We start from the raw sequence: 15634 nt of genomic DNA on the forward strand, positions 1-15634 counted from the left end.
AATTTATAAGTTAATTTAAAAATAAATAATTATTTATATGATAAAATTATGTAAAATTAACTTTTTAAAATTAACTATTAAATATTTAGTGTTTGGTTAAAGTATACTTAAAAAGAACTTAATTTATTAAAATAACTAAAATGAATATATAATTAAATAGTGTGATTGTTAAGATGAGGATAAAGTTAATATTTTAAAAAATTATTTAGATAATATAATTTTTTACTTGATAAAGAATAATTTTAAAATAAGTAGATAAATTAAAAATGAAAATACCTTATTTATAATTTTTTAATTTATTTTAAATAATTTTTTTTAATTTATAAATCAAGTCAAATACTAATCTCCTTATATTTAAAAGACTTATAAGCTGATTACGTGAAAAATGTCTTAAACTAATCAGTAAAGTTAAGAAATAAATGTGGCAGGTCCATGTAAGAGGCATGGAATAGTTGCTAGTTGCTTGGTCTGGTCAGCAGAAGTCACCCACGAAACAAGGAAAGGCTGACGGCTTTGTGGTCAATGTCACAATTTGGCCCAGTGGTAAAGCCATTAGAACAGCGAAAATGTAGAGATATTAATTCGAATTTAGACATTTATATCATTAAACTAACCTTTATTGATATTTTGGTAGAATATTTAGAAAAATATCTTTAAAAGTTTTCAGAATGGGGCCTTAAATGCCACTTGGCATGCACGCAGTTGGTCTATCATCTTGCTTAGAGTAGCGTCGGAGGAGCCACCTTCCTGCACTGCTCCCCTAGCCACTCGTCCAAGGGCTTGTGCTCTCTCCCTTGCATTCCTTCCCTTTTCTCCTCCCATCAACTCCCTCACTCCCTCACATATCGCTTCCCGCGAAACAATAACCAGCTCAGAAGAACCACACTTCTTCTCCCTTTTCACACTAACCCCCGCTCCTAGTCCATCTACTATGAGCTTCGCATTCAAAGATTGTTCAGCGATCATAGGCCAAGCTAAAATTGGCACTCCAGTTGAGACACTTTCTAGCACTGAATTCCAACCACAATGACTCAAGAACCCTCCTATTGCACGCTGAGATAATATCTTTGGTTGATCAACCCATTCTTTAATGATCAAACCTTTGCCTTTTATCTTCTCCTCCATGCCCACAGGCAAAGTCCATGCCTTTGAACGGACCACCCAAACAAAAGGAAACCCTGAATCCTTTAACCCAAAGGCCACCTCATTTAGTTGAGTATCTGATATATCAGCTTGTGTACCAAAGGAGACATATATCACAGAATCTGGAGTTTGCTCAACTAGCCACTGCATCAACATTGAGGAATTGCTTTTGTCAAGATCTTCCATTTTTTCATGCAAATACAGAGGTCCGACGCACCAAGCTTTAGCTCCATTATAGAAAGATTCGAAACATGGGATGTGACTTCTTTCTAGCTCTTCAAAACTATTAACAACAACACCCCAGCTATTAGCGTCGGCTTCACCCACCTCTTCAATGAGTTGAGAAAATGGATCATCATGATTTTGTATGTTAATTGTCTCAGGCAAATCTGCACTTGTCAAAGTGAACGGAAGCTTCATACCAGGCAAATTTAAAGGATCAAAAACTGACTTGGCTTTTAAGTGTGGTTGATGTACCCAGACAGATTTGATAATGGCCATAGATAAAACACCCATGCCGTGAAAGACCAGCCTTGGGACACCAAGTTCTCGGCAAACAGCAAGCGTCCATCCTAGAAAGAAATCTGAAATAACACATAGAGGAGGGGTCTGGGATTCCAGCATGGTTTCAAGGATATTTTGGAAGGGCTTTCGAAGTTGTTTGGTGACGTTGACAAAAGGAAGGTGGAATTCCATGGAGGGAAGTTGAGAGGTGTTCTCACAACCTTTAGGGAGGCCATCAATGGTGGGAAATGGGATTTCAATAAGATATACATGAGGGTAAGAAGAAATGTAGTTTAAGATCGACTTAGCATTTCCTGGAGTAGTAATGATGCTTACTTTGATGTGTTGGCGAGAAAGAGCTTTTGAGAGGTCCAGCAAGGGGAGAATATGGCCTTGAGCCATGAAAGGAAAGATAACTACATGGTTTTTGAATGGTGAGGCCATTTCCTTCTCCATAGCTCTCTCTTGTCAAGATTCAGAGGGCAATATTGTTTTCTTCTGAATGTGTGGTACGTGATCTCGTTCATGGACAATAGGTGGCTTATATATACATACATGTGAGAGAAGAATAAAATTCATTATTTCACATAAGAAAAGAAAACTATTTCTATAATATAAATAGTGAATCACACATAATTATAAAAGATAATACATATACATTAAATTCACTTAATAATTTCTCATAAGCTAGAGACATACGCGTTTCTTATTGGACTTTGTACAAGGGAATGATAAATTGTGGAAACCACTTGTCTTGTTGCAATCGAGTCATTGCATAAAACGAATAAATAGTTATCATGTATCGTTGAATGTTCCACACTTAATTAATAAATAAATGAAATATTGTTTTTCCAAATAGATTGGCTAAAAGTCGGTCCAAATATTGAATTTGAATATTCTATATTCATGATAAATAGCAATTAATTATTTATCAAATAAAAAAAAATATTTAGTGTCTCGCAGGCTCGCGATAGCAATACTAAATATGAACTTAATTATCTGATTACAACGTAACATCATGTATCGAAGAAATGACAGGCTTGATTATATTATTGTCGGCGCATTAATTATATTAATACATAATGCAAGTTTAAATATCATTAGCTCATGGCTTTGAGGCATGTTATGGAATGTATATTAAGGATGCACATTATTTATTCAAGGGTTAATTTGACTCGTAAAATTGAATTTAATTTTATCAATGGTTTCGGAACTTAAATGATTGTATTAATATATATTTTTTAATTTTTATATTATAAAAATTATTAAATTTTAATTTTAATATTATTAAAATTATTATCATCAGTTATCATTAGTTTATCAGTTAATTTTTTTTTATTAAATTTTACTTATCATATCTCAACTTGATATATAATGATCATCTCCTTAATTTTAATTTGTATGATAAACATTTTTAAACTTCAATTTAATATTTTTTTAATATTTTTTAAAATTTTTTTAATAAAAAATATTCATAATAAATAATAATATATAATTATATAATTTTTCTTTTAGTTTAAAATTTAAAATTTTAATTTATTTTCAACATATTTGAAATAAAACTCATAGTTAGAAAAAGTATAATATTTTTATGAATATTTATAATTAATTAATTATTTAATTTATTTTATTAAAATTTATGTAAATACTTTTTTAAAGAAAAATAAATAATATTATTTTTTCTTGTATTACTTTTTAATTCGATTTTAGGTTGATATCTAAAGGAAGATATCTCATTTATCTTAATTCCTTTAATTTTATTTTAATGCGAGAGAAATTTAATAATATTTATTATTTTACTTTATTTTAATGATATTCAAACTGTAATTTTATTTTTTTTTTTAAAGAGCAAAAGGGATGAATTGGGTATGAATGATTTTCTTTTTTTTTTTTATATAGGTAGATATTATATATAGTTTTTGTCCTTCACTCTTATATTAGCAAAATAACATTATATTCACTCTTAAATTATTATTTAGCACATTCCATATTGAAAATTATTTACATGTTAAATTAAAATATAAAAATTTTTATAATACAAATTAAAATTAAAAGATATTTGTAATACATTAATTTAAGTTGAGGGATAATAAATAAAATTTAGCTATAAATTAACCTGTAAATTAATAATTACATGTCATAAAATTTTAATGATATTCAAATTGAAAATTTATAAATTTTTGTGACATAGATCAAAGTAGAAAAATATTACTAATATAATTACTTAAATTAATGGTCAGCAGATGAAATTAACCTGTGACCAAAAATGATAATAAGATGATTAAAAGAAAAGGGACTTAGCAAATTAGCAAAAAAAATTAAATCATTAAAAATAATTTGATTGAAATATAGGGATTTGCAGCAAAAGTATCTCATTCTGATTTCCGCCAAGGAAAAGTAATAGTCAAATGTGGCGGGCAAGCCACTTAATTCAGTGTGTGGATAGATTACTCATTGCATTGACTACATATGACTTTGGCCTTCAATAATTAAGTCAAGTTACTTTAATACTTTTCTCACAAAAAAAAAACAAAGAAAAGGTTACTTTAATACTAGACCCAACCTTCAATTGTCCAAACCGAGGCAAGACGGCAAAGCACAAATAAGTTATTTTAATTTTTACCCATTTTTTGCGTTTTCCTAACTTTTTCTTTTTTCTAATTAAATTTAATATTCTCATAAATTTAAAATATAAATATATTTATTTTATTTATTTTAATTACATATAAATTTTATTATATATTTTATATTTTAAATTCATATTTTTAATATATATATATAGACACACTTAGATGGTTCATCTTTTTAATATTATTAATTATTAATTATATATTTATATTTTTTTATATTAATATCAATTATCAACAGATATTTACTTTTTATATAATATTTATTTAATATTATATTAACACATATTTTATATGTCCTTATATATATATTAAAAAAATGTCATAATTCAAAAATTTTTGAAATATGTAATAAATATAATTTTTATTCATATTAACTATATCCTGTATGTACTATCTATAAAATAAATTATTAATTATATATATATATATATTAAAAATATATTTATATTAAATTTATTATATTTTTTAAGATAAAATTATTAAGTATTGTCTAATACCAATAACAAAATTAGTCATTTTATTCATGCATTACACGAATTATTTATTACTTTAATTATATAAATTTATATGTATTTTTGTATTTTATATTTTTATAATTGTATTTTTACTTAATTATAATTTTATTTTAAATGTGGATAAATAAATAAGTTAATTAATATATTATTTTTAAATTGTGAACAAATGCTAGCTATGATTTTTATACTTTATAGACATTAAATGATTTCAAATTCTAAATTTTTTATAGTAACATCTATTTTTTGAATCATAATATATACTTATGCACACAAATAGATGAGATTTGATAAACAATTTATCAAACTTAAATATCAAGATTTTGAAAAAAAAAATTAAAAATATAATTATATAAAGAACAATTAAATTACCAAAATCACTTAAATGAGAGAAATTTTTATAAGCAATAGATATTCAATATCCAACAAAGGTAAGAAAAGGATTTAATAAATTTTATTAAATTTTAAAATTTAAAATTTAATAAATAATAGATTATTTGTATTTTTTTAATTGTTTCATTTATACATATTATCGGATAAAAATAAAATAAAATCAATATTCAATATCTTTCTTTAATATGAATTTTAAAATTTAAAAGAATAAAATAACTCAAAGTAAATTTTAAATAATCATTATCTCTATATCCTTATTTATATATCAATTATTCAATATCTTTTATCACATGACATATCAATATTTTAAAATTTATAGATTTTCAATATCTTATTTTTTAAAATAAAATTATTATTTTTAATTATGGCATATGTCAATCAATTATGAGCCCAAGTGTTAACCATTTTGAGTATTTAGGTTTCACACACACATATATATTAGATAAGCTTTAACTTAAAGGTATTTGAATTGTCTTTGAAGATATAAGATTTTGAGTTTCATTTTTATCTAAGACTCTGAGCCAAACAAAAAAAAAAATCATGTGTTTAGGAAAAAACTTAGAAGCAAAAATTAGAGATCCAACTACTAATTGCAAACAAAAAGGGAAATAGAACACGTTGTACATGTTTATGAGGCTAATGGAGAGTCAGAGACCTACTCAATCTGTAACAAGTAACAGCCTACTATCTATCCCCTTGTTAATTTCTTCTTTTTTTTCTCTAATGAGTAATGACTAATCCTAAACTACATAATTCATTTTAGATCAATTTTCTTTTTATTTAGCTTCCATGAACACTCCCTTCATATCTCTTTCTGCACCACTTGTAAGTTTGCTCTCTCTTCTACGTATTAGTATGATAGTTTTCTATGTTTTTCCTTTCACTTTGTTATGCATTAGCATCAGATGAGTAAGAGGATGTTTGATCATAGATTTTTTTTATTTAAATTTGATTTAACATGAACTTAATATAAAAACATGTGAATTTCACTTATTTTATATGCGTCTCATTTATGGCAAATCCGATATAAGTGAAAATTTTCTACTTGATTATACTGTAGAAAAATTAAAATTTCCAGTTTGATTTTTACGTGCCTGTGTTCTTTTGATGTAAAAGAGAGTTGAGAATTGTAAGACTAGGTATAATGATTTAATTGTTCATGTATCAAGCGTTATTCAATTCATTTATTATAATTTACATTACTTGAGAAATATATATATGCAGAGGATGGGTTTCCTAAATCCAAGATTTCTAATATTAATTTGTATGCAGTGTCCACAATAAACAAAGAAAGCATGTCTTCTGATCCTACTCCATATGAACCAAAAAAGATCCTCATAACTGGAGCAGCTGGTTTTATAGCATCTCATGTGACTAATAGGTTGATCAAGAACTATCCTGGATACAAGATTGTCGCACTGGACAAGCTAGATTGCTGCTCTAATCTCAAGAACCTCACTCCATGTAGATCCTCTCCAAACTTCAAAATTGTGAAGGGTGATATTGCAAGTGCAAATCCTGTGAATCACCTATTGATAGCTGAAGATATAGATACTATTATGCACTTTGCTGCCCAAACCCATGTCGATAATTCCTTTGAAAACTCCTTTGAATTCACCACCAACAACATTTATGGTACTCATGTACTTGTTGAAGCCTGCAAAGTCACCAAGCGAATCAGGAGGTTCATTCATGTTAGTACTGATGAAGTTTATGGTGAAACTGATATGGAGACTGACATCGGCAATCCTGAGGCTTCTCAACTGCTGCCTACGAACCCTTACTCTGCAACAAAAGCTGGGGCAGAAATGCTTATCATGGCTTATCATTGATCTTATGGCCTTCCTACAATTACTAAAAGAGGCAATAATGTGAATGGCCCTAACCAATGCCCAGAAAAGCTTATCCCAAAATTCATTCTCCTTGCTATGAAAGGCTAGCAATTGCCCATCCATGGTAATGGGTCAAATGTGAGAAGCTATCTACATTGTCAGGATGTTGCAGAGGCATTGGATGTGATACTTCATAAAGGGGTGATTGGACATGTGTATAATATTGGTACCAAGAAGGAGAGACGAGTCCTAGATGTTGCAGGGGACATTTGTAAGCTTTTTGGATTAGATGCTAAAAAGGCTATAAAATTCATTCAAGATAGACCTTTCAATAATCAGAGATATTGCTTGGATGATCAGAAGCTCAAGAAGCTTGGGTGGCAAGAAAGGACTCCTTGGGAAGAAGGGCTAAAGATGACAAAGGAGTGGTAATTGGTGGGGTGATGTATCTGCTGCTCTTCATCCACATCCTCGTATTTCGTTGATAGTTCATTTTAATGAAGATGCATGGTTATCGGAGAATGGATGTATGAGTGAGGGTGAGAAAAGTTGGAGTTCAGGACTGAAGTTCTTGATATATGGAAGGACTGGTTGGATAGGGGGGTTACTGGGGAAGCTTTGTACTAAAAGGGGCATTAATTTTGAATATGGCACAGGAAGATTACAAGACAGGAGGTCAATCATGGAGGATATAATGAGAGTAAGGCCTACTCATGTGTTTAATGCTGCTGGTGTTACTGGAAGACCTAATGTTGATTGGTGTGAATCACACAAGGTGGAAACAATTAGGACTAATGTGGTAGGAACCCTAACTTTAGCAGATGTTTGCAAAGAGAATAATCTATTGATGATAAACTTTGCAACTGGTTGCATATTCGAGTATGATAAGGAGCATCCACAAGGCTCAAGCATTGGGTTCAAGGAGAAGGACAAGCCTAATTTTATAGGTTCCTTCTACTCCAAGACTAAGGCCATGGTAACAACTACTAACCTAAACTTCTTACCTTATATAGTCTTTCATATGTATGTACAGTGATTATCAATGGTGATGCAGGTGGAAGATCTATTAAAAGAATATGAGAATGTATGCACTTTGAGGGTTCGAATGCCAATTTCATCTGATCTCAGCAATCCCAGAAATTTCATCACAAAGATCAGTCGTTACAATAAGGTTGTGAACATACCCAATAGTATGACAGTGTTGGATGAGCTCTTGCCAATCTCAATCGAGATGGCAAAAAGAAATTGCAGAGGAATATGGAACTTCACCAATCCAAGGGTGATAAGCCTTAATGAGATATTAGAACTGTAGAAACAATAGATAGACCCTGAATTCAAATGGGTGAACTTCAATTTGGAAGAGCAGGCCAAGGTGATAATAGCACCAAGGAGTAATAATGAGTTGGATGCTTCAAAGTTGAAGAAGGAGTTTCCAAATATGTTGTCAATTAAAGATTCCATCATTAAGTATGTTTTCCAGGCCAACAAGAGGACATAATTTGCAGCTTTTGTAGTTTCTTTTTATGGAGAGAAAACTCTGCATCTACACTTTCACAAGAAGAGGGTGAGATATTTTGCACAAGGGCTTATATATTTTCTTTTCTTAATTTCTTTTGTTCTTTGTGGTTCTAGTTTCTTTTATAACTATAAAGGTTATTTTCATATCTTAATTAATCATTTAAGAAATATCTAAATAACTCCATTTTAAAATCTGTGCATTGTGTTAATGGATTAATTTGATATAAATTTGAGGTAATTAATTAGTGTATTATGAAAAAAAAAAGTTCATTAATAGTAGAAGTTTTTTTTTTATAAGCAAAAAATTTTATTAATTTAAATGCCAAGAAATAGACATACGGAGGCTCCAGTTAGACAAGTAGAGCACATTAGGTTAGAGGATAGAAATAAAAAAAGGGGTAGACCTAAATTGACTTGAAGGAGAGTAGTACAACATGACTTAGAAGTATTACACATTTATGAGGATTTAACCCAAAATCGTTCAGAGTGGAAAAAGCGAATCTATATAGCCGATCCCAAATTTTTGGGATAAAGGTTTAGTTGAGTTGAGTTGAGTTAGATGCCAAGAAAAACTTAGCATGTGCGCTTCTAACTAAACTCAGGCTAACAGATTTATCATGTACACACAACCTATGAAGCGTATGATAGGCATGTGCAGTTTTCGGTGTGAACTGAAAAATCGAACCGAACCGAACCATTTTGGGTCAATCGGTTCAGTTTTTTAGTTTTATCAGTTCGATTTGATTTGAAACTTTTAATATGTTTGGTTTTTGATTCGGTTCAATTTTTTATCAGTTAAAACAGAAAAAACCGATTAAACCAAATAGTAAAATGGCCCAAATAATTTTTCAGCCCAAGATACATAAGCCCGGCTCAAAAAATAAAAATTTTAATATTTTCGGTTTAATGTAATGGAATTGAATCGAACCGTTATTTTTCAATTTAGTTCAATTCTATTATTCTTAGGTGATCGGTTCAGTTCGGTTTATATTTTTAAGCGATTCAATTTTTCGATTTTTGGTATTCGGTTCGGTTCAGAACCGAACCAACCAAATGCTCTCCCTTAGCGTATGCAAAGTGAAAAAATCTGAATGAGGAAAACACTGAAAAGGGTACAAGACATCTAAAGCCAAAACACATAAAAAAAATAATAATCTGATAAACAAAAAACAACAAATCCATTAAAGAAAAATAGATCAAACAACATGGTTCAAGCTTAGAGGGATGGAACAAAATCCACTTAGCCACTTAACCCTTGTTTGGCTAGTGAATCTATAATTGGATTTGCTTCACGAAGGGTATGAGAGACTAGAACATGGGGTAAGAGCTTTATAAATTCAATAATCTCATTAATAACTAAGGAAAATTTCCATGGGGCAGAGTCAGGAGCCAAGACCCAAGGTACAAAATTCCCATGCTTTCCAAATAGCACATAATTCAGCTACATTTGAATCCAAAATTCCAACTGGACACGAAAACACACAAAGGAAACTACCTTTAGAGTCACGCAAAATGCCTCCCACAACACACTTACCAGGCTTTCCCAATGGTGAACCATCAACATTCCATTTTACACTGGTGAGTAGGGGAGTGATCCATGAGATGGATGGACGATGCTTGATAGGATTAGTCCATTAGTAGTTGAAGTTACACGAGAAAGTTTAATAGAATAGGATTAGTCCATTAGTAGTTGAAGTTATACAAGAAAATTTAATAGAATGGGAGAATAATTAAAAGTTGTACAGCAAAAGATAAATATGATTTTTAACATCATAAATAATAGACAGAGAGATACTCGAATTTAAAATCCTTTTCATTATTAATACTTTAAAAATAAAAGAAAAGTAATCAAATTGTCTCTTACCGACGAAATTACCAAGTTTAATGTATATATAAATGATTTTTTTTACCTAAACTTGATCCATCATGGATCAACACATATAATATATGATGAGATTCACTTATTAAATAAATGGATTATATATTTTGATATTTTAAATATATAATAAACTGAATTTAAATAAAAATTTTCCATATAAAAATTATAAATAAAATCTTTTTTAAAATAACCATAAAAGAGATAAATGAAAATCTCTAATCTTGTGACTATCAATTTTCAAATGATCCACAAATGTTAAGAACCATAGAATCGTTATAAATGTTATCATTTCAATCAACCAATTTGCATATTTAGTCGATATCCATCAATGTGATGAGCAAATTAATTATATATAAAAATCATAAAATGAGACCTTAAAAAAAAACATAGCCTATGTTAGGCACACTCGCTAGAAGGAGGGCTTGAACCTCCGACCTTGTGGTTAACAGCCACACGCTCTAGCCAACTGAGCTATTCCAGCATGCAAGTTGGATATAAAAAATATATAATTTAAGAAAAGATGTTTTTAATATTTAATATTTATTTATTTTTTAAATATGAAAATAAAAAAAATTTCAACTCAATTATATTCTTTCTTCTTTAAACTTTCTAAACACACCCTTTTCATTTCAATTTAAAAATGATTTTTATTTTAATTTCAATTTAATAGGATAAAAGTTTATTTTTGTTCATTTTTAAGTTTTTAATTCAATTTATCTAAATATTTTTATTTAAATTCTAATTAGTCCCTCCATTATAGAAAGAGTACATAAGTTTATTTTTTTAATATTAATTAATTAAAAATATAAGTTAATTACTTTATCGACTGAAGTAGATTGAATTGCCCATTTCAATTTAAAATTCAGAAAAGGAAGACCAAGTTTAATTCTTAAAGTTGTTGATCAGACTTGACTTCCCCACCACCAACCTCTCTCTCACTAAACTACAAAAGTGGACAGCACGAAGGTCCATGCCTTTTGTATTTTTCTTTTTATTATAATTCCTGCCACTTGTGTTCCTATTTAAATAATAAATTAAAATATTTAATAATTTTATAAAATAATAAATCCTTACAATGCGTTATACAACAAATTTTTTAAAGGACAAACATAAATTTATTTTAAAAGAATATAAATTAAAAATTATTAAAAAAATACAATAAAAAAAGAAGGTAATTAAAATATTTTTGCAAAGCCGTGCACGCCTTTTTCACTCATAATTAAATTAAATTAAATTATTTATTTATTCCCATTAAAACATCACCAGTTGATCAATAAGTCAAATTCCGTGTGCTTTGAAATTACTGCGTATCTTCCTTAAAAAAAAAAATTACTCATTAATATTTATTTAATATATTTTTTATATTCATTAAAATTCATTTAATAGATTTATTAATATGAAAAGTTACAATTTTAATATTTGAATCATCTTTTTTCGTATTATTTAGATAGATATATTCATCATTAAAACTGTAATTTCCCATACTAGTAGAATGCATTAAATAAGTTTTAATTTTCTTCTTTTTCTTATTATAAAAATAATTAATTTTATAAGTTTAACAAATTTAAAGAATAATTTGGTCAATTGCTTTCTAGAAACTCTTCTCATTTTTTTGTCTTCTTTCATCAAATTTTTATCTCTTTCTTCATTTCCTACTTTTAATATCCTATTTAGGCGATTACCGGTGAGTTTCTTCCATTGGCTACTCTCATATTGGTCTATTTTTAACAAATATAGATTTATCTCTTTAAATTTATATCCATTATTAATGAATCTAAAGTTCTCTCTCCGGTATTAGAGTTTTGCTGTGCTTTTAGTCAATTCCAAATACAATGTGAAATATTGATTTCTTTGATTGGAGACTTTAAATTTTTTAATACACGTAATGATTTTTCATCAATAGAGTGACATGTTTTTTCATTGAAATTTAGTGATTTGATCTCTTTTACGAGCCACAAAAATAGCAAATTCTTAAAGGAAAGTATTGCATAATGTTTATTTTACTGTTTAAAATGAAAAATGATAAATTATTATTCAAAAAATTTTTCTCTCATACCCAGATCATATCTGAACAAAAATTTTTAATTGTTTATATTTATAATTTTTTCTCTTAGAAGAAAATTATATTATACTTAAATTGTGATTCTTACGAATGAATTACTAAATTTTTTAAAATATAAATTATTTTTAAAGTAGAGGGGTAGAGGGGGGACAAGGGGTAGCCTTTTATGAAGAAAATTATTATATATATAGAGAGAGAGCTTTTATGAAGAAAAAAATTAATTTTATTTTAATTGTTAGCCCCCTTTAAAAATAATTTATATTTTTTATTATATATTTTTTTATTAAAGATAAAATACATGTACACACGAGATTAGTAATGAAAATGGATCCACGTTAAAACTATAAAAATTTTAATAAAATTTTTATTCTTATATAATTCACATTCACACACACTTTCATAATTGATATGAAATCTTGAAGGACCAACTCATTGACAAACGAGTCTACCTCAATTTTTTCACCTTCGCACAGCCGGTGTCCCCTAAGGTTTTTAACTTTTTTTTTAAGAAAGATACAATACACACGCCGTGAAAACTATACTTGTTAGAGATAATGTAAAATATTAAAATATATATTTATTATTATTATATATAATAAATTTTTATAATATTGATTCTCTAAAAAAATTTTAGATAATAGTGAAATTAAATTACTGATATTTTTATTTTTATTATTTTTTTAATATAATTGTTTTCAAAGAGGATGTGAATTTAGCGATTTCACATATAAAAGACTATTATAAAATTCAATGATTTAGTAATGCAAACTAACAACAAATACGTTAAAGTTAAAGCCTATTTTAACATCGTGTTAGAATTATTATTGAAAATATTATTATTTTAAATATTTTAATTAGAAAATATTAAAAAATAATTTAAAATTAAATTTAATAAATTTTAATAATTAAAATATTAAAATAATTTTTTAATAATATTTAAAATAATATTTTTATTTAAAAAAATAATTTAAACTTTATAAATTCAATGACGAATGAGCACTAGTAATAAGTATATATATACATATGATGTGAGACATGATAACCTTATTAATGATATTATTCTTTTTCCATTTAAAAAATAATATTAAAAGAAAATTTCAGAATTTGTTTCGCAAACGACAACATTAACAAGGCAAGTGGCAGACGTGAAATATTGAGCCTAACAGGCGGCTCTTTACGAGGCCTATATCTCTCCCACTCACGCCCTCACTCCAGCTCAGGTCCATCCTCTGAATATCATCTTCTTCTTCTTCTTCTTCGAGAGAGAGAGAGAGAGAGAGAGAGAGAGAGAGAGAGGGTGGGGAGAGAGAGATGGAGTACTCTGGCGATGGATATGATGTGGTGGTTATCGGTGCAGGCATCATGGGCAGCTGCACTGCCTATGAACTAGCAAAAAGGGGTGAAAAAACTCTTCTGTTGGAGCAATTCGACTTCCTGCACCACCGTGGATCATCACATGGAGAGTCGCGCACTATACGAGCAGCCTACCCACAAGACTACTACTGTGCTATGGCGATGGAATCCTACACCCTTTGGGAGGAAGCCCAATCAGAAATCGGCTTCAAGGTTTATTTCAAAACACAGCAATTCAATATGGGGCCATCAGATGACAAGGAACTCCTCTCCATTCTCTCCAGCTTCCAGAAAAACTCTGTTCCCTATCAGATTCTGGACCGCCAACAAACGGCAGAGAAATTTTCCCGCAGGATTAACTTGCCGGAGAACTGGATTGGGGTATTTACTGAGCTTGGTGGGGTAATAAAACCCACAAAGGCAGTGTCAATGTTCCAAGTTCTGGCAAGTCGAAAGGGTGCAATTTTAAGGGACAACGTAGAAGTGAATAGCATAACTAAGGATGGGGAGAAAGGAGGGATATGGGTTTCTGCTGCTAATGGTGAAAAGTTTTGGGCTAAAAAATGCATCATTACAGCAGGGGCTTGGGCGAGAAAGCTTGTTAAAAGCGTCAGCGGCCTTGAATTGCCGATACAAGCATTGGAGACTACATTGTGTTATTGGAGAATCAAGGAAGGCCATGAATCTGAGTTTGCTATAGGAAGTGATTTTCCAAGTTTTTCTAGCTGCGGCAAACAACATGTATACGGCACGCCGTCCTTGGAGTTCCCCGGTTTAATTAAGGTTGCCTCGCACGATGGCTACCCTTGTGATCCTGACAAAAGACCATGGGGACCTGCCAAGTCGTTGAGTTATTTGAAAGAATGGATTGAGAAGATATTTTCAGGGCTTGTTGATCATGAAAGGCCAGTTGCTAGTCAATCGTGCTTGTACTCCATGACCCCAGATGAAGACTATGTGATAGATTTTCTGGGTGGGGAGTTTGGGAACGATGTGGTTATCGGCGCTGGCTTTTCAGGTCATGGGTTCAAGATGGCTCCATTGGTGGGAAGGATTTTAGCGGACATGGCTCTTTGTGGGGAGGCTAAAGGAGTGAATCTCAAGCACTTCAGGATACGAAGATTTCAAGAGAATCCTAAAGGGAATGTCAAGGACTTCTGAACATCGAATTGGCTTTTCTTCCAATCACAAGTAATGTAGCAAAATAGGACTTCTATTGCCATTGGTACCTATGGTCCATGTCCTCTATCCCATCCGGATTTTAGCTATGAAATAAATCATTTGTAATAAAATAAATAATTTATTTTTATTATTTCTTGTGTAATTATATTATTTTTTTTATTTTTTTAAAAATATTTTTTTAAAAATTAAAAAGAATTTAATTCTTTTATTTCAAAGGAGTTCAAAATTTGTAAGGTTACTGCACTATACTAGTGCATTGGGTGAATCTCCAACCTTTCAACCGTACATGATGCGTTGCACATTAGGCAACTATAGTCTATCGGTGACCACAGTTTGAAAGATGCAACTCAGAATAAAAACCGAATCTAAATTGATTGGAACCAGATTAAAATTAAACTTGAATCTGCCGTTTCAATTTCAACTTAAAATCAAATGCTTTTTAAACGATTAAATTATTAAATTTAATCAAATCAAACTAAATTTAACTCAAAACCAAAATTATAATCGAGATCGAAACCGAAAGAACCTTTAGTCCGATTAAGGTCTTCCTTGCCCTGAAACCAAAATTGCCAGTTCAATATACAGGTATGCCGGCAACAGCGGAAAGAGTGTTATCTTCAATTGCA

At 29.6% G+C, this 15634-nt stretch overlaps 2 protein-coding genes, 1 non-coding gene and 1 pseudogene across 3 annotated transcripts; 2 read left to right on the forward strand and 2 right to left on the reverse strand.

Annotated features, from left to right (window-relative positions):
- Positions 1-637: 637 nt before the first annotated feature.
- On the reverse strand, positions 638-2239 carry LOC110657295 (UDP-glycosyltransferase 73B4-like). Its single transcript, XM_058144787.1, has one exon. The coding sequence runs from the start codon at positions 2101-2103 to the stop codon at positions 664-666; it is 1440 nt and encodes a 479-aa protein (XP_058000770.1). The 5' UTR covers positions 2104-2239; the 3' UTR covers positions 638-663.
- Positions 2240-6406: 4167 nt separating this feature from the next.
- LOC110657293 (trifunctional UDP-glucose 4,6-dehydratase/UDP-4-keto-6-deoxy-D-glucose 3,5-epimerase/UDP-4-keto-L-rhamnose-reductase RHM1-like) lies at positions 6407-8513 on the forward strand (annotated as a pseudogene).
- Positions 8514-10818: 2305 nt separating this feature from the next.
- Positions 10819-10892, reverse strand: TRNAN-GUU (transfer RNA asparagine (anticodon GUU)). Its single transcript has one exon. It is a non-coding gene; the product is annotated as a tRNA-Asn (tRNA).
- Positions 10893-13737: 2845 nt separating this feature from the next.
- LOC110657339 (probable sarcosine oxidase) lies at positions 13738-15138 on the forward strand. The gene has a single exon (XM_021814508.2). It carries the CDS (start codon positions 13785-13787, stop codon positions 14985-14987), a length of 1203 nt encoding a protein of 400 aa, XP_021670200.2. The 5' UTR covers positions 13738-13784; the 3' UTR covers positions 14988-15138.
- The last annotated feature ends 496 nt before the right edge of the window (positions 15139-15634 follow it).

The sequence above is a fragment of the Hevea brasiliensis genome, chromosome 4 (genome assembly GCF_030052815.1).
Source record: "Hevea brasiliensis isolate MT/VB/25A 57/8 chromosome 4, ASM3005281v1, whole genome shotgun sequence".
Classification (NCBI taxonomy): domain Eukaryota; kingdom Viridiplantae; phylum Streptophyta; class Magnoliopsida; order Malpighiales; family Euphorbiaceae; genus Hevea; species Hevea brasiliensis.